At 37.5% G+C, this 19,729-nt stretch overlaps 1 protein-coding gene across 1 annotated transcript in view; it reads right to left on the bottom strand.

Moving 5' to 3' along the window:
- The window catches only part of CUL3 (cullin 3), a 60,306-nt gene that overhangs the window by 16,221 nt on the left and 24,356 nt on the right, over positions 1–19,729 (bottom strand). The window contains exons 3-8 of the mRNA XM_064457378.1: positions 15,339–15,452; positions 7,837–7,997; positions 6,420–6,534; positions 4,867–5,095; positions 3,184–3,329; positions 60–236 (exon numbers count right to left, since the gene is read on the bottom strand). Of these exons, the coding sequence (XP_064313448.1) occupies positions 60–236; positions 3,184–3,329; positions 4,867–5,095; positions 6,420–6,534; positions 7,837–7,997; positions 15,339–15,452 (942 nt within the window). The remainder of the gene's footprint in view (positions 1–59; positions 237–3,183; positions 3,330–4,866; positions 5,096–6,419; positions 6,535–7,836; positions 7,998–15,338; positions 15,453–19,729) is intronic.

The raw sequence follows: 19,729 nt of genomic DNA on the forward strand, positions 1-19,729 counted from the left end.
AGTAGCTTAGTTTAATCCAATCCAAGTTAAAGAGAGAATGCTCTTTAATTTATACTTACTCCCTTGACTCCTTTTTTCAGCTTATCATCAATAAATAATGAGAGGTACTCTGGAGACCTAGAGTTGAGGTTCAGGAAGTACTCAAAGTCACCCGCAATAGTCTGTTTGAAGAGTCGATCATTATTGAAAGATTCTTGAAGAAATCGGTCAAACCTGCTCTTCAAATCCAGTAAACCCTTTAAAAAAAAAAAAGTATAAACTTTTTCATTGATTTGAAGTTGCAAGCTGTAAAACAGTAGTAACAGGTGAAGTTGTTGTGAAGACCACGTCTACAGTCAGAGATTCTGCAAAGCTCTCATGTTTGGTATTGTTAGAAAGTATCTAATGAATTGAAATGATATTTCAGATACCTATAGCTGCCATAAATACCTTATGGAAGCAACTTTCAGATAAACTGGCTAAAATACTGGTGTCAAATACTGGCGTGGTTTGCTGTAACAGGCTACTCAAAGATTAAGGAAGTTTTTTAATCACCCTTGTTAAACAGGCTAGTTTACCATATTTTTAAATCCACAACTTAAAGGAGGTATTTGTTGTACTTGTTAAGCCTTTTCTATTTCAAATAACATTAACAAAGTCACTATCATAAATACAGGATACGGGAAAGATGAGGCTAAACACCCATTAACTGCAGTCCTTGAGCTACTAAGCAAGTCTGAGGAGGAAACACACTGCAACAACAGGCCTAATCTTGGATTTTTTCCCCTTGTCATTTCCACCTAGGGACACAGGCTGCATTAGTTAGTTGCATGTTTCTTGCTGATCTTTAAGAGTTACTGTGAACATAAGAAAGTTAGAAACAAGCACTAGCTCTCCAGTCATCACAGTGTGAAGTTCACAGGCCTGAACTGAACCACTCTTCCTCTGAGCTAAAACATTAGATCCTTGACATCATTTTTAGGGTTTGCACCATCTTCACCCAGAGTTAAAACAACTGGGTGCAAAGGGGGAAACCATCTTAAAATCACCAGAGCACCTTGCTGAGTATGTATGATACACACAGGGTTTAGACTTAACTAATACAGCATTCAAGGTGGGGGGGAAGAACATTTCACTAGAGAGTTAAATTTACCATGGATAACTGCTGCCCACAAACTGTTCAGGTTAAACAATCCTAAAGTCCTTGGTTTCTTAAGAAATGTTTTATATGTGGTTACTTAAAGAAGCCATTCAAGAATTACTCAAGGAAGTAGTAATGTTTCTTAGGAACTCACCATCTCACTTAAAGGAATGGTCTTTAGACAGGCTAATTAATGTGTATTAGAAATTTTAAATTCAATGTAAATCCCACTATCTCTCTGTTTACCAAGGTTAGCTTATGCCTCCTCTCCAGGAGTACACCATCTGAACAACCTGCTGTTAAACAGGAGAAACTGTTAGTACTTTAAATTACAACAGCATTTCAACATCCCTTAAAATTATTATAAAAGTTTTAAATCTAATCCCCTGGCAATGCTTTTGCAATCATCTCACCAATTATGCTCAGGGTTTGGTGATGTCATGTTGCAGAAGCAGTGCTGGACTATGATGAAGTTTTTTTCTTGATGGTATAATATAGCTTCCTCATTTGTCTTCTTACTGCTATCTAAGTCCTTGAAAGACGCAGATGAACATGGCTGAGATGAGAAGAGTGAGGTGGTTTCTCAATTCACAGGCATTTTTTTCTTCTTCCATCGTGTCAATGGAAGTGGAGGATAAACCTGTTTGGGGGTTTAACGGTAATCAAGTATCAACCCCTTCCTTAGGACATCTTAATGAGATGGTTGGGGTACATACTAATAAGCTGAGGATGAGCTCTGCCAAAGCACATGTAGTATTGGCTGTAAGTCTTCTTCAGCTTCATTATGCTATTTGCCTTTGTAGCAGGAAACATTGATAGTATCTTTAAAATTAAGTTTTTAACTCTTTCTCAGTTAAGTTTTTTACGACATCTCTTCAGGTCTTCAGGATGTAAAAGGAGTGAAAATTACTTCAAAGTAATCCAGACACTTATTTTCCACATCACTTGCTCCCCTCCCCCCCTTTTTTTTTAATCCTACCACAAAGACTAACATAACAGCCCTTAATGATTAAGCCCAATAAATTTCAAAGGGAATTCTCTCTTCTTTTTAACAATCCTTGGAGAGGTAATTCTTGTCCAAGCTTGGTAAAAAGTTTGCTTCAGCATTGCCAGAAAATCAATAATCCAATCAAAATGTGTTTATACTCAAATGGCTTCTTATAATAGTAACCAGTTTTAGCAATGTTATTGATTTCAAACAAAACAGCAAAGATAATAGACATACAGCATTTCTCACAAAGATCAGACACAAGGACTCCAACTACACATTTAAAACAGCCAACAAGTTAATGTTTAATGAATACACATTTTCATGTTAAGCATAAAACATCTTCCAGTGATAAAAAAATTTCTTTCAAGTTCAATGAACTCTAAGGACTTGATGTGCAAATTTAAAACTATCTTCTCAGAGACAATGGGAGAGAAAAGATGACAAACACTCCTGAAACATATTTTGCAACCTTGATAAATTAATGGTACATATGATTTCTTACTAAGGGATGGAGAACAAGAAAGAAAGCTTGTGCCTCCTAGTTTGCAGAAGTGTCCTACTTTTCAGTGAGACTGAGAATGAAGCAAGTAATTCGTTATGGTTTATAACACATTCACCTCTCAGTCAGTTAAATCCTGCCGTGAAATGCTGTCATGTGATTTTTGTCTCAATAAACATTGATACTTAACATTACATAAAATTAAACAAAATAGACACTATAAAGCTATTTGCCAGCAGATGTACAACTCACTCTGGAGGCAAATACAATTTAAGACAACCCAAACAGTTCCAGTAGTTATATAATTAGCCCAAGTATGTGGTTTAATAAAAGCAGCTACCAGAAGCACAAAACCCAAGCATGTACTTTCCAAGAAACTTAGGTGAAAGATGAGTTGTAAACACATCAGAAAATTCACAAAATGTACACTTCAAACAAAAGTATAAGTGTAGCTTATTAATAATAATCCCTTCTGAAACAATATTAAGGTTTACCTTATCAATCATGTCCTTAACTGCTATTCTGGGGAACATGGGAAAGATCGAAGAAAAGAAAGTTAAAATATTTAGCTACCTGAATGTAGTCAACTGGATTCTTTCCTTCTCCCTCTTCAGAAACTAGTGCTTTGCCTTGCTCTCTCAGGTATGAGCTCATGCACTCACACATTGTCTTCAGACCATTTGGCACACGGCTAAACAACTTGTACATACAAGCAAGGTCTGTGAACAAGAATGAGATATTACGCAGGACACCCTGTTATACTTCTGTAACTCATTCATTTCACAGCAAACGACAACAGCAAAAGTTCAGCCACTTGTGCCACAAAGAGCATCCCAGAACAGCTCAGACACTGGAATCTTATGATGTCCCCCTTCCTCTACCCCTGCAACAAAGGTTGCATTCAATTATTCTAGGTTGCCTGTAGCATGGAATCTGCTACTGCTGATCCCCAGGCCAGCAAAAGTTGATGCTTACATTAAAGCAAAGTGCACTTAAAGCTTCAATAAGATTAAGTTTTCCAGCAGTATTTAAGAATCTAGTTTACAAGACCATAATCTCGAAATCAAATACTGTGTTAAAAGTTAAGAAAAATCTAAGTTAAAGCAAATAGGACAACACTAATGAGATGTTTGTTTCTGTATTAAACGCAAAAACTTGTAAAAATTAGAGTTTAATTCATATTTGTCTTAAAACGAGCCATGTAATTTTATACTATTTTGTTTCATCCATCTAAAATCTTGATAAGTGGCTTCACTTAAACGTGGCTTTCCAAAACAGCAATTGATCCTTGTGTGTTTATGTGAAATCTTATCTTCACAATGCAGCGAGTACTTCCTCTCTAGTATTTAACTAAATCAAACGAAGGCCTATGAAAGTTAAACTAATTCCTGTATCTTACGAATACCCTTCAATATCATTGTACCCTCAGCCTGAAGGCTATCTTAACTGGATATTAAAGAAAAAAAGGTTTAGTATAGTATCATCACTTTCATTTTCATTACAGTAATTCTCTTTTCTTACAGCTAAGAATTTTGCTAACTTTGTCACTCTATCACCTAGTAATTGTGAAGCTGCTTTAATGAACAAAGGCCATTAATCTAAGTAGCATGTTCCCCCATTCTCACAGCTTTAGTGTGAGCAGCGACTTCCAAATATAGATACTACAATCACTCTCTTCATTACTCTGCTTTAGAAACTTATGTTCTATCTCTCCATAGTAATTTTCATTCAGTCATTCTGTCCCACATTAACCTCTGTCAGGGAAAACAAATCAAGCCAAGCCCTTTTTCAACCACTTTGATAAGCTTATTCTTGTCCTTTAGAAACAGCCAACTCTTCTGCAAAGGCCTCTCCCCAAGAACTGGTCCTGCAATACTTGTATTAAATAAGTTGTTTACACTAGCCCTTTTTAAATAACAGCCTGTTGTCCAAAAAACTTCGATGCATTTTGACAACTCATGGAAAACAGGTAACAAAGACCGTTGCCACAGATTTTTACTTTTCTAAACAGATACTTGGCTTACTAATAAAGTACCTGTATCTGGTACTAAATTGAAACAAGTTATACGTATGGGCTCTGTTTTAAAAGACCTCTAGAAGTCTCTGAAGTAATATTCTCAGATGTTTGCAAAACAGAGCCACCAAAGTGGTTTGACAATTACGCAGGAACACCAACATTAAGCTCCACTTATCCTACGTTTAAAAACAATACGCAGTATCGTAAGCATTTCTGTCTCCCATATGATGCAGTCTTACCTTCTGTCTTCCCATTTTTCAGCATATGAACTAGCCCAGAGTTCTCCATTTCCACTATAGTTTTCATATGCTTGGAAATAAGCTCCCTCTCAACAACTTTCACAATTGGTTCTTCTGTTGATTTATCCAGACAGTGCATCACCCGTTCTATTTCTTCATTAATTCTAGCTTCTACTTTCTTTATATATACAGAAGCACTGTTTTCAGCTAAAAATTTCTGACTTTCCATCTGTGATTAACACAAATTAATACTTTAGACTTTTGGTTTTTTTAAGAAAGGGAAAAAGGAAACGTACTGGTTATTTCAGATCAGCATTGATAAGCAAGTTCAAATCAAACCCAGGATGTCCGGCAAATGCGATCATTATACCCCCAAGATTTACATACATGCTTAACACAAAATAAAGGTTCTATTACACTGATTGTGTTACATACAGAAGGGGGTACATGCACCATGAGCATGGTATTTTTCATAATAAAACAACCTAAGCCAATGTAGTTTCCAGTTACCAATTAGAGTTTTAGCCACAGTCCAAAGAAAACAGAAGGATAGGGAGAGGGAAGAAATACTAGTTGATAGCATATTTATGAGTTGTGAGGATCAACAGTTCTCATTATCTCGTTAGTGACAATGCTGAGCACGTTATTTCTCGTCAAACTGTTTTTATCCATACTGGTCAGCACAGCCTTTTGGAGGAAAGATTTTTTTTTTTTTTTTTTTAAGGCCAAGCTAAGAAGTAAATGAAAATAATTCTTTTTCTTAATTTTATGTAGTGCTGATGAAAAACAGAATGCAATGACTTTTAAAAGGTTGTGTGACACATGCTTCCAATTTTCAAAGAAGTCTGGAGATCAGAGGATATGACAGTTGATCCTGCATAAGAATTGGGAGACTGACAAATTATCTTATCTAGATATCTTTTAACATGTTTTACAATTTCTATCAATTTTCAACAATAAAGGAGCATGATTACACTCAACATCCATTCAGCTGGCTTTTTTCCTGAAACTATCTCACAGAAAACCTCAGGAAACATTCAAAATGTGTTATTCAGTGTTTGGTCAACAACTGGATAACCACTTGGATTCAGTTCATTCCTTGACTCAGTTCATTTTATTACAAAATATAACTCACTAATGTAGAAACTATAAAGGAAACAAAGATTACTCAAAAGCAGTCTGACAAGGAGTCTTCCCTCTCCATTCCCAGCCTGAAACAGTTTGAACCTTTCGTGCCACTGGTATTTCAAAGAGACTGTGGCTACAACGCAGGGACAGACTAAGTTGCATCAAATAGCCCAAAGCAGGCACAAGATCAGCTTAATGATTACTTCACATGCTATTAGCACCCATATTTCAAACTTACATTCCAATTACGGTAATTCTGTAAAATTTGTTACTTTTTCCACAAATTAGTAAAATTTTTATTTACTTCATTTAACAAGGTGGACATACTCATCAAATAAGTAGCAATTACTTAAAGTACCACCAATTCTCACAGTTCCAAGCAGTTATAACAACATTCCAAATATGATATTACAATGTTGTTGTACCTGAAAAAATTCTGCAGACATCTCCAAAAACGGAGCCTCAAAATCTTCTTCATAGACTGACCTTCCTTCAAGACCTAGAATCATTAACATCTGGCAAGCATTTCTTATTGCGCCTCTGCCAAAAAGTAAGTTGTTAACAACTTGAGAAATCTACATGCTTGTAAGAGTACACAGCAGAACAACAACTCAGAACATAACAACTTAAATAAAAAAAGAGTAATGGAAAGTCCATGCTAAATCTGTTTGGTACATGACAGGTTTTCAAGAAGATTACAGGAGCGAGATTATTTTTTTCTGTTCTAAATTAAGGAGCTGACAATATCAATTAAATATTTTAAATACAATGATAGGGAAGCAGGTCTCAAGTTCTACTACTGAAAAGCTATTAAGAATATATTTCAACATACAAGAAAATAACCAAAAATACTACTTCAAAGAAAACACAAAACTGCATATCTAGGTTGGAACTGAGCAATTCAAAACAATTGCAAAGATGGAAGTTGCTGTGCAAAGTCTGGGGTTTTTTTTTTTGTTTTGGTTTTTTAATGTTTTGTTTTTGGTGTGTGTGTTTGTTTTAAGACCACAAAAATTAAGATATCGGCAAGTTAAGCAGTTGGTTAGGCATAGAAACACATCAATAAAACGTGAAAACAAAAGCACTGCATCCAGGAAAAAATTCCACTTTCTGGCAGTAGGGGACAATACACAGCTGTTGCCAGGGAGTACTTTTCCCTTCATAAATTGCATGTTGGGCAATCTCAATCACATAGCTGCAGCCAAAGTAGCATGGAGTTTACGCATCTCCACACCCCACAGCTGCTCTGAAACTGAAGAAGCACAGGGAAACTCGCAAAGTTGAAGCTTCAGACTTCAAATTTCAAACTTCAGCTACAGTATCTAGAGTGTGTGGCACAAAACTCCACATGTACTAAACTGGCTCAATAACACAAGGAACAGATTTAAAAGCTCAGAGATGCAACGGAACTACCAAGAAACAGATGGATCAAAACATGAGGAATAGAATTTAAAAAGACGACTTCAAAAGTAGAAAAAAAAACAACCACCAAAACACAAATACAAGAAAATTAAACCACCTCTTGGTACAGAGGAAATAAGAGTAACAAAAATTGTCAAAACTCTGCTTTATAACAAAATACTCTGGCACAAGGATCCACAATGGAGGGATTTAACAAAAGTTTTAATAAAAACCACAAGATAAATAAAAAAATTAACCCATTTACCATTATGCTAAACCTTAATGTACAAAGAAATACGTTATTCCAGGTAATGGAGAAATTTTACTTGTGATCAGAAATGCGGCCTTAGATAATGATGTATTTGTGTATGTTCTTGATTCACTCTTAAAAATTGACAGTTATTATTTACAGCAAAGGACAGTCACTTACAAACATCTTACCTGTCTACAACTTCTCCTTTCCGTTCTCTTGCAATCATATCCAGCAGAGTTTGCCGCAGGTGATCCCTAATACAGCCATAGCGTACAACTTGATCTCGAAAAATAATCAAGCCCAAATTGTAGACATTCTCCACGTTATTTTGTTGTACATACACACGGTCCTACAACGAAGCCATGCACAGCAATACAATTTTAAATTCAGTACACCCATGCTATTCAAAATTTGAGATTGGGACTGGTCATACTTGCACTATACAGAAATAATCAAATAAGTTTTCTCTCCTTTCTTCATAAAAAGAAGTTATGAACACACTCAAAATTGAAAATCAGACCCATTTTCCAAAACTTCAACTACATAGGAAGGCTACTGTGCTTAACTGCGGAGGCACAGCATTTATGACTAAGGCATGCCATAACAAATCTACAGCCTTGCCACTTTTTTGTTTGGGGGCAGGGCATCTCCAAATACTGAAAAAATTCAGGGCACAATCTGAAAGAGGTTTTACTTATCTACTCAAACCCCTTCCATCCATCCCTTATCGTTCTTTAATAAAAATTATTTAATTTTTCCCCATCTCCCACGCATCTTCCTTCTTCCTACCACTCCCTTTACGCAGAGGGTTCCCCCTCAGTACTCAGTGAAATTTCCTGAAATAGCATCATTAGATGAATGGAAGTAAAGCCAAAAATGAGAATAGTTACAATCAAACCATTTATGGATTGGTACTGCAAAACTGTATGTAAGGACTTCTGTTGAATTCCCCCCCCCAAAAAAAAGTCACTTGCATTCCACTTGAGCAATTGTCTTGAAAACTTGTTACATTTCATTAAAATCACACACATACACACACACCCCCCAAGAAAGAAAAGAAGAGGGAGAGACAAAAGAAGAATTTTTGTGTTTCAATATGGGTTTAAATTCTACCTTCTTGCATAATCTCAGTCTATAAGAAGGATCGAGCTCCTCAACTATCCCCTACCCCTATGCTACCTATGTTTAAAAATTGAGGCTGATCCTCAGAACACTATTCCAAGTCCGTATAGCCCACACACCACTATATGGAGTTGATCGAGACACTGATGAGCAGAAACCCTGAGTTTCTTACTGCTACTTGCAGAAGCACTTGGAAATTTTGTCTCCCCTGTTCCGTTCCTCTCTCCAAACTTATAAACTCTCTTGAAATGACAGACTATTAATACAGTTACTACTAGACAGAAAATTAGTATATTGACTTAATATCCAGTAGAGCTGTACTGGATAAGACCATTTAAAATAACATTAATAGAAAAACTGTGAGATTTTACGAACTATTTGAGATGAGCAATGATTATTTTTTTTTTCATTTCTGTCAGGACATAATCCGTTCCTCTAATATAACAGTTGGGGTAATTACTAAAAATACTGCTTTACTACCATTTAAGCCTCAGGATGATATTAAAAGAAGTTAAGAGTTTTGTACCCACTCACAAACCTGATTGTGTTAAGGTTTTCTGAGACTTTACACAGCTATAACAAAATTAAATAACCAAATTCTATAAAGCATTAAGGTCAATGTTTGAAACTGAATATAAAGATTAGCTCCTCTGATGGTTCCATCAATTATCTTAAGTGTTTTATCACACTCAAAATTGAAGTGTAAAGTTACTCAAACACCTAGAAAATGAAACAAAAAAATTATGCTTCAGACTACAGAAAAGATTACGAAATTTTAAGTTGACATAAATTCCACAATCAGAAGAAATCAGAAGGAACAGATACCACACCCTTTAGCATTTTAGCAGCTGAATTTACATGGCAAAATTATCCATATACTAATTATAAGCCAGATTGCCACCTGATGACCAGAGGAAAGCAAAACACCAGGTTCCACAATTCAGGAATGATTTCCTACTCACTCCCTTCAGACAGGCAACACTTAATTTAAATGAAAAAACAAGATGGGAACAGGTCAGATATGCCCACTCTGTGGCTCACGAAGCAAGCTCAGTTCTGCCTCAAACCAAAAATTTGCTAGTTGGTCTCATGAAGTGAGTTTAGCAACACACGGCGGTCTAGATCTTTGGAATGTGTTACTCTAATTTTTTTGTTATTTAGACACAAGTTTATTTATTTCACTCCCTATTTAGACACCTGTATCAAGAACATAAGTAAACGTGACTCTAAAGTAAGACAAGCTTAAAATACACTTTCAAAGAGATAAAAGATTAAAAAGTAATGTCTAATATGCTGTATAACTTCAGGATAAAATAATATATGTATTATTTTCAAAGAATATTCAAGGCCTCTGAAGCACAGGCAGCACAGTATCAAAGTGGATTAAAGCCATGGCCATGACTCATCTGCACAGTTTCTGCTGTGGCAGTGCTAAACACTGTCATTATGAAATAGTAAGTGCACCAGAAACTTTTCCTGGTGCAACAGCAATGCCTTTTTAGTAAGGCAGATCACTCTACAACACCCAAATTCGAGTAGCAGCATCAATGTTTCTGATACTGCTCATCTGCTTACCCTCTCTAACAGATCACTTTTACTGTTTACTGGCAGCTCTCCCAACCTAAAAAGAATAATCTTAGAGACAGGAAGCCCCATTTGGGAACAGGTTTGACTGACAAGGCTACATACTACTGAACAGCAATCCCTTCCCACAGGGAGAAGCAGCAGGTGCTTAAAAGGTAAGAGTAACTCTCAGGAGACAAGGGTGGAGTTTCAGCCAACAATTATTCACAAACTACAGTGCTGCTTACGCTGCAGAATAGTTCTGATGTCAACTAAAGCAAGTTACCTACTGTAGAATATCACCAGCCACATTTTGCCTACCTCTGCATGGATGATGTAGCCTTCAGACACCGGGGGTGTGTGTGTAAGCCATGGACAGCGACAGTCATATGCCCCAAGGTCAGAACTCACATAGCCAATCTGACAGTGCTGGCCTAACTCAAGACACCAGCTTTGTGCACCGCACAGACGAGAAGGGAATATGCCTATAATGCAGCCAGGGGTGTGACTGCTGCGCTTGCATATCTGAAGTTGCTTTAAATTTAACAAGTACTAATAGCAACGAAGGGACACCACAGAATCCAGTTAAGCTCAATTTCTGTAAGATGTTCTGAGAATACTCATGCTCATGTAGCTTGAAAAGAAGACCAAACAACTGCACCTCCACTGCTACTGTTACATACAATAGCTAAATAAAAACTCTTGGAGGTGCACTTACCTATGCTGTATCCATAAGTGAGACAATTTCAGATACGTCCAAATGCAGAATGTTACTTCACTACTTGAACATGCCGTAGTACCCAACTCGGCTTAGTCAAGATGCTACTTAGGACATGACTTCGATGCTTCAGTGCGTCACTGCTTGCTGCAGACAGTGCCATGAATTTACAGAGAGTATTACATCTATTCTGGCACTGATTACTGCAGCCTAAACACATAAAACAAAAGAAGAGCTAGTGCACATATACTACAAAATACAGTGGAACTATGTAAGCTGGAAGTTCAGTTGTGGAAACTGGAATATCTCAAGAAAGCTACATTTGTCTTTATTGTGCAATTCCAGGTGGCAAAACCTTACACTAGAACTACATTACACAACAGACCTGAAACCAAGCAGACTTTTACCAGACAGCACCATGACACAAGAGACAAGGTAATACTCTTTTTTAAAAATGCAACTCCATGGTAAACTTTACAGTGTGTCTTGTGGAAGAGGTTCTGCACATAAAATGAAGTCCTACCGTAAACTTCAAACGACAAGTAACCTAGTCATTATAACAATGCACAAACCCCACTGTAAAAATATACACCTTTCTAAAAAAGATCCTATTGAATTACTTTTAAAATTTCAATTACATTTATTTTATAATTTATTTATGGTTTAATTTCAAACCTTGGCTTATGCTTTAATTTGTAATCAAAACACGTATTTTCTAATGAAGATTTGTCTTATGACCCTCCAAGTCAAAGACAAGGAGGAAGTCTGCCCTTGCATCAGCTCCTTGCATTAGACAGTTCTAGCTAATAAAGATTAATTTATAACCATAAAAACCATGCTACATATGGATGTTTAACAGACATCAGTGCTCCTAAAGTTTGAGAAGTTTATAAAACCATTTTAAAAGAAAAATTTATTATGTTTACTATTATACTACAAAAATATTTAATTGTAGATGTGTCTTTTCTGTTTCTTTGGGTCTCATTTTGGTATAAGAACCCTATTGAAGGCAAATAATTAGTAAAGTGGATGCCTGAACTGAACATTCACTTGAAATAATTAGGAACTGTTGAACAGCACATGAAAGACTATATCATAGAATCACAGAATGGCAGGGGTTGGAAGGGACCTCTGGGGATCATCTTGTCCAACCCCCTGCTTGAGCAGGCACACCCAGAGCAAGGGGCACAGGAATGCGTCCAGGTGGGTTCTGAATGTCTCCAGGGAAGGAGACTCCTCAGCCTCCCCGGGCAGCCTGTGCCACTGCTCTGGCACCCTCACAGGAAAGGAGTTTTTTCACATGTTTAGGTGGAACTGCCTGTGTTCCAACTTGTGCCCGTTGCCCCTTGTCCTGTCATCGGGCACCACTGAAAAGAGTCCAGTCCCATCCTCCTGACACCCACCCTTTAGATATTTATAAGCATTGATGAGATCCCCCCTCAGCCTTCTCTTCTCCAGGCTAAACAAACCCAAGCCTCTCAGCCTTTCCTCATAAGGGAGATGCTCCAGTCCCATGATCATCTTCGTAGCTCTCCACTGGACTTGCTCAAGCAGTACCCTGTCCTTCTTAAACTGGGGGGACCAAAACTGGACACAGTACTCCAGATGAGGTCTCACTCGGGCAGAATAGAGGGGGAGGATAACCTCTCTTGACCTGCTGGCCACACTGCTTTTAATGCACCCCAGGATACTGCTGGCCTTCTTGGCCACAAGGGCACATTGTTGGCTCATGGACAGCTTGTCGTCCACCAGCACTCCCAGGTCCTTCTCAACAGAGCCGCTTTCCAGTAGTTCATCCCCCAACCTGTACTGGTACATGGGGTTGCACTTGCTTTTGTTGAATTTCACATATTCCAGAGGTATTCATATTTATTTATTATTCTATTCTGAATCTAAAATATAACTGCTGTTAACAGCACTCACAAGCTTCAGAAGTCAACGCATTGCCCTCATGAGCACAAAGAATACTTTAACAGCTCTCGTCTTCCCCCAAAAGGCTAAGTGATACATGTAACCCATCCTCAAAGAGGGGATTTCTTGGTCCTCAATATACTTGTCAATACACTAAAACAGGAACAGCTAATAAACCAGCTTTCTCTGACATTGAGAGATCAAAGATTTACTGAATTTAAGAGCAGCAGATAACATTGCATTATCCACTCTGACCACCTATGTCCCTTGGAGCATTCAACACCTCCTGTACTATTGAAATAATACATAGTATTTGGCAAAATACACAACAGCTACTCCCCTAGAAAGCTCTGGATTCCATCTTTTAATAGTTCTGAAAATTCACCACTAGCTTTGGTAGATTATTCTAATTTTAACTATTCTTGAGTTTGCCCAGATGCAGCTAGCAGCAATTGATTTTTATTTGTCCTTCACAAACAGATTAGAGATTCCAGGATTTCTCATAGCGATAGTACATCTTAAACAATCTCTCCATCTTCGTTTTGGCAAGATAAGATACACAGATCATTAAGTGTTACTGAAGGCATTTTATCCAGCATCTATCTTTAGATATGTGGTCTTTTCCCAACTTTAAAAACCCAACCAACCCACACAAAACCTACAACATGAGTCAGTAAATCCGTTTAAAAAAAATTAAAAAATAAGGTATGTGGCTACAATAATTACTCCAAACTCTAATTTTGAGTAGCTTATTAACTGAGTAGGACTTCTTCACAGCTAATACAAAGAGGTTCAATTTCATAGCATGAGATCTTTAACAGCTACAAGATAATATCTTAACTCCAGTTGTTCAGCAGATAAGAGTACAATCTCAGTTAATGATCTTTTTTGACAAAAAACAAGCTATACCATTATCTGCCCTTCACTGTCTAATACTGCATTATCATGGTTTAGCCCCAGTCAGCAACCAAGCCCCACACAGATGCTCACTCACTCCCCTTCGGTGGGACAGGGGAGAGAATCAGAAGAGTAAAATTGAGGAAAATCATGGGTTGAGATAAAGACAGTTTAATAGGTAAAGCAAAAGCCACGCAAGCAAGCAAAGGGAAACAAGGAATTCATTCACTCCTTCCCATGGGCAGGCAGGTTGTTCAGCCATCTCCAGGAAAGCAGGGCTCCATCATGCGTAACGATTACTTGGGAAGACAAACGCCATCACTCCAAATGTCCCCCCCTTTCCTTCCTCTTCCCCCAGCTTTATATACTGAGCATGACGCCATATGGTATGGAATATCCCTGTGGCCAGTTTGGGTCAGCTGTCCCAGTGGTGTCTCCTCCCAGCTCCTTGTGCACCTGGCAGAGCTTGGGGAGCTGAAAAAGTCCTTGACTAGTGTGAGCGCTACTTAGCAACAACTAAAACATCTCTGCATTATCACCACTGTTTCCAGCACAAATTCAAAACACAGTACTATACACACTACAGTGAAGAAAATTAACTCTACCCCAGCTGAAACCAGGTTACGCATAAAGTACTATCTTCAGTATGATTTTTTTTGGGGGGGGAAAAATTTACATAAACCCCACAGTGTCTCAACACATATTTATTTTCCTTTATAGCCTTTGGCTAGAAGCTATGCAAAAATACATACTCCCCTGCATCCTCACAGCATGCCCACCATTCTGGGAATTTAAACATATACCAAGTGCCTAAGGCATAACACAATCCAGACACAAAAATACAAGGCCTTCTCTCTTCATATAAGGCCTTTTCTGTTAGCTATCAGGTAAGTAACACTTTTTTCTTTTAAAATTACAACCATGCAACCAAAGATCAAATTCTCATCTATGTACACTGCTTAATCTTATAACATATGCTCCATATGAGCAACAAAGGATTCAATTAGAATTTAACATTCAAGGACACCGACTGTACCTAAGCAAAGTTATCCTTTTCAAACCCTTAAGCTTAAAGAAACAGCAACTACACCGGAAGTTTAAGGAGGCTTTACATCATCATGCTTTCCACAGTAAGAAACTACCACTATGTGAACTACAACATGCAAGTAACATCTATAACCTGCCAGAATGGGTCTGGCTAGCTTCTTTTTTTTAAGAATTGCAAAATTAGACTATTTTTTGGATGCATTTTTCAAGTGATAATGGGATAAGCTGAAAGAAGAATCCAATTCTAATTTGTCACACACCAATAATAGTCTTGCATGCATACAGGGAATTCAAAACAAGGGACAGACAGTAGTCTTAAGACAACGACTGGTAAGCATGCCTTGCTTTTTACCCCTCCAACTAATTTGTTTACATTTGTCAAAAGACGATTTACTGCATCAAGTTAAATGTGTGAAAAAGCAGACTACCCACCATATACATCAGAATGTCTCTAATCATCACCATTGCTGTTTGATGATCATTCCATGCTTGGTTTAGTGTCTGTAGAAAGTTGTTATTCAAGGAGTTTAACACATCTTCTCGCACCTAAAGCAAAAAAAAAAAGATATATTGTCATAAACCCAACTCAGTTTCTCCTGCATCATTTAAATCTTAATAAGTTTTGCTTAAAAAAAAAATCTTGCTTTTTCTATGAACTTGAATATTACACACAAGTTTTTGCTTTTCCTGCGCGCTTACCACCCCTACCCTGTATTTCACTTCTGTGGAAAAAATAAGCCTTCACACAAGTACAAAAAATCAGGCTAAATGCAAGAGCAACAAAATAAACATGGATATTAAATTTTAAAGGAATACCTGAAATCTCAACATCAAAAATATTTTTTTTACAACTCCTCAAAGGTTTAGTTACCTGTACTAGTATTTCAATTAATGTTAACTTCACTATGACAAGCAATTTCAGAATATTGGGTAGTACCGGTAAATGTTACAAACAGGAACAAGTACAGGTGGAAAATTGGCCATGATGACATTTAGAAAGACACGCTGAGATAGCATAAAGTTACAGCAAACAACAGTTCTGAAAGGAAACAATCACTTGGTAAAGACCAGACTCTTGTACTATTAGTCCATAATCACCAACAAGACTCTGGCAAACAAAAGAGAGTCATCACTGCTTTTAGGAACTTATCTGCCAGTAGATTCATTTGTCCCACCAACTTCAGGCTTTATTTCTTTTTGATGCTACTACTCCCTACTAATAAAATAGAACATCCAGTTTCATATTTTGATTTTCATGCAGTAGGCGTATGCTACAGTGCTCAAGCTTTAAAAGAAAAACCAGAGGGAACGTAAAAAAATTATTCCAGAGTTAACAAAATGTGTGAGTTGACTTTTGACATAACATGCAGAATACATTCTGCTCTCTGTTGTAACCGAACAGAATGTATTTTTACATTTATAGATTTGCATTTATGCTTGTGAGATGGTGTGGATTTCTGTACAGAGAATTCAAACAAGAAAATAAAACACACATGACAAGCAGCCAAAAGCTTCACCAACATCAGATGGAACCACCTGACAGACTTCATTCTGTCATTTAAGTTTTGTGAAGTTATTAGGCAAAACCTAGCATAACAAAAAATTCAGTCTGCCACACTACTACATGTACTCCATAAACTTAGATAAGCAAACCAGAAACACAGCATATCATATGAACACACTGGTCTCTTCTCAAGAAGCTGTGGAAACCTATCCCATAACATTCACCTTGTTATTGAATCTAGGTAGTATAGGTATGCTTGTAGGTTGTTCTGAAATCTTCAAACACCTACTTCCTAGACCTGAGCAAGGTCTCTCCTCCTTGCTTTTGGAAAACACAATATGCAGTTACAAGTCAAATCTACTGCTTAGCTGTCTTGTTCTTTCTCATAGTCATCATCATTTACCCTTTGGTCTCCCAAACATGTGTCCTGTTGTCATTCAACCTATGTGGCTTTTAGCTAAAATGTAAATACGTGTTAAAAACTCCATCAGCCCTACTGCAGAATCTCCCAGAACAAGAGAAACAAACATGATATGATTGCTTTCACTCCTTTAGTCAATATGGAAAATATGGGAAACTTTATTTGATAGATCACCTACACTAGTAAAATTCACCAAAGCAAAACTAAAAGCATGATCAGTTTATAAGCACAGAAAACCAGGTTAGGGACCGATCAATTTTACCCAAGCATATGAGGCCATCACAGAACTCTTCAAGGATCAAAGATTTTTTCTTTTTTTAAAAAAACACAGAGGCAGCGTGCCTATGTAATTACACACATCCATCGCAATAATCCTACTAGACCAGCCAGTGCCAAATCGCATTCTAACAGGTAGCAAAAGGGGGTGCTTGCCACCAGGTAGCAATGATGACTTCCTTCCAAGCAGACATGGGAACACTCAGATGTGTGCCATCTCTGCTCCATAGAGTATGCTATGTGGCTTTCTGGAAATGTGTTTTAAATCCAGGTATGGATGTTGAACAACAAAACTAACCAAAGAGCCTCTCTGTGAAGCTTCTCAATGATGTTCTCGTAGGTTTATTTTAAGCTGCAGGCAGGTTTGGGAAGCATTCTTTTTGTTGGTAGAAAAGAACCAAATAATCGCTTAGAACAGCTGTCTAGTTTATAAACATTGAACACATTCCTTGTATGGGCCATGAATACAACAATATTACAGGAGACCTACTATAATGCACAAAACATGTTAGCCATGCAAAGGCACAGAGTCAAATCACTTTGGTGGAATAAATGACTTGTACTAAAAAAATCGGGATATCCACACTCTTCTATAGAGAAGGAAGCCCTTCAGAGACACAGCTGCTGCTCTTCCAAAGCCTTAAGAGAAAGAAGCCCTTCAGAGACACAGCTGCTGCTCTTCCAAAGCCTTGAGAGAATTTCAATCTAAAAGATTTTTATCAGCAGAACGTTACTTTGAATTAGCTGAGCTTGTAGTGATTTCTATGACAATCTTTGCTGTTATGGAGTACAAAGGCAGGCATATCCAGTTTAAATAGGACTGTCCATATACAGTCTCAAAAATACATTAGCAGCTTCTTGTATTTGCAAGGATGAAATCTTGCATCTGTAACTTCAGGCTCAACTGTATTTTATTATGAATATAGCTCTTAAGGAAATATAGCACCCCCCTCAGCAATCTCTTTAAGAACAGTTTGTTGGCATAAGCTTTCAATACCTTTAAATAACTCTCTATTAAGTGTATATAAAGCAGACTTATAACCTAGTATTTTCTCTCTTACAGTGCCTGGCCTGACACAGCAGCACAAATAGTTGAATTATGTAACTTCCACTACTGTAAGGACAGCCAGAACCTTCTGTGGGAAGCAGCAGTATAGAACACTTCCTGAACTAAGACGTCAAGGTCTCAGAACTTTGAATACAGAGTTTCATCATCTTCTACAAAAGACCAAGTAGTCCAAAACGTAGTATTCTAAAATCTTATAGTTCCAACTAAATCAACAGATTAACTATGACTTTACCAGAGATGTCTGTTAACCCCTGCAGCTGCTATCCTTTTGCTGAAAGGGGAAAAAAAACAGTGAAGAATATTGATGATTCTGAACTGCACTTATTTTATGGCAACTCCCTCGCATCCTTTTGCCCTCCGTATAAATGCAGACTTGCACAAGATCATCTTAAAACATCATTAACGAAACATAAAGGCAGACAACACTTCACACATTGCCAGTCAGACTTAGATTACACCTTAATGCTCACTGATTTGTCTCCTACACAATTCCTCATGTCATTCCTCCCTATTTCATAAATGTTATGGAAATAATTTCAACACACACCCCCCTCCGAGCTTCCTCAGGGAGAAGAATCAGGAGATTCCCATCTTCTTTCTCCCCTTCTCTCTGTGACACCACAACATCAAATTTTAAAGCTTGCCAAGGATCCTAGACATACTTTTATAAGCCCCAGAGTAGACATGTTTCCTTTGCCCCATACCTTCTGCACAAGCACCACATTCAAGTCCTTCTGCACTTAACACTGCCACAATGACAGGCCCTGTGCCCCCTCACTGAAGGCTTTCTTGCATGCCTGCCTTTATTATTCTGAAATAGCATGTACGTCACTACTGAACTCCACCAGTTGTATCAGGAAAGACCATGTCATAAGGCATTCTGGCATGCCAAAACCAGACAGTAACAGAAATGTTTGGTAAGATCAAGAAATCTTATAGGACATGAGAATATCCCAACCATCTATTCCTTTTCAGTAATGCTCTAGTATCTCCCCAAACCAGGACACTTCAGCCCATTTAAGTTTAGGACAGTCCTTTACACCTCTGAGTCTCTGACATACACTGCACAGAAAAAAACAACAAAACTGTACTGGGCTTGGCCAAGAAATCAACCAATTCCCTTGTCACACACACAATTTACAGAATGTATATGATCTTGCATGTCATGAGTTTAGATTTCACTAGACTATGAAGTGTTCAGAAAAATGAAGGCAACTTTAAAAATATTGTCCTGCAAACTTTTTAACTTCAGGATTTTTTTATTCTAACACAAGCGATGTTGCTCATCATCAAATGGTTTAGGGAGTTGTAAACTAAGCTTTGTGCATTTGTTTTTTAAAAACATTTTTACAACATTTACTTGAAGAAGTAACAGACTAAGCTCAAGAACTGTGAAGGAAAAGCATCCACATCAAGGTACAAGATTGCTGAAGGACAAGAAAGCGAGAGATCAACGAAGTACCACATGCAGAAGAATTAAATGCTTGAATTAAGATGAAGTGTTTAAGTACCTTTTACTCAACAGGATTTTTAAACTCAGTTCTACATGTACT

Source organism: Phalacrocorax carbo, chromosome 7 (genome assembly GCF_963921805.1).
Source record: "Phalacrocorax carbo chromosome 7, bPhaCar2.1, whole genome shotgun sequence".
In the NCBI taxonomy this organism is placed as follows: domain Eukaryota; kingdom Metazoa; phylum Chordata; class Aves; order Suliformes; family Phalacrocoracidae; genus Phalacrocorax; species Phalacrocorax carbo.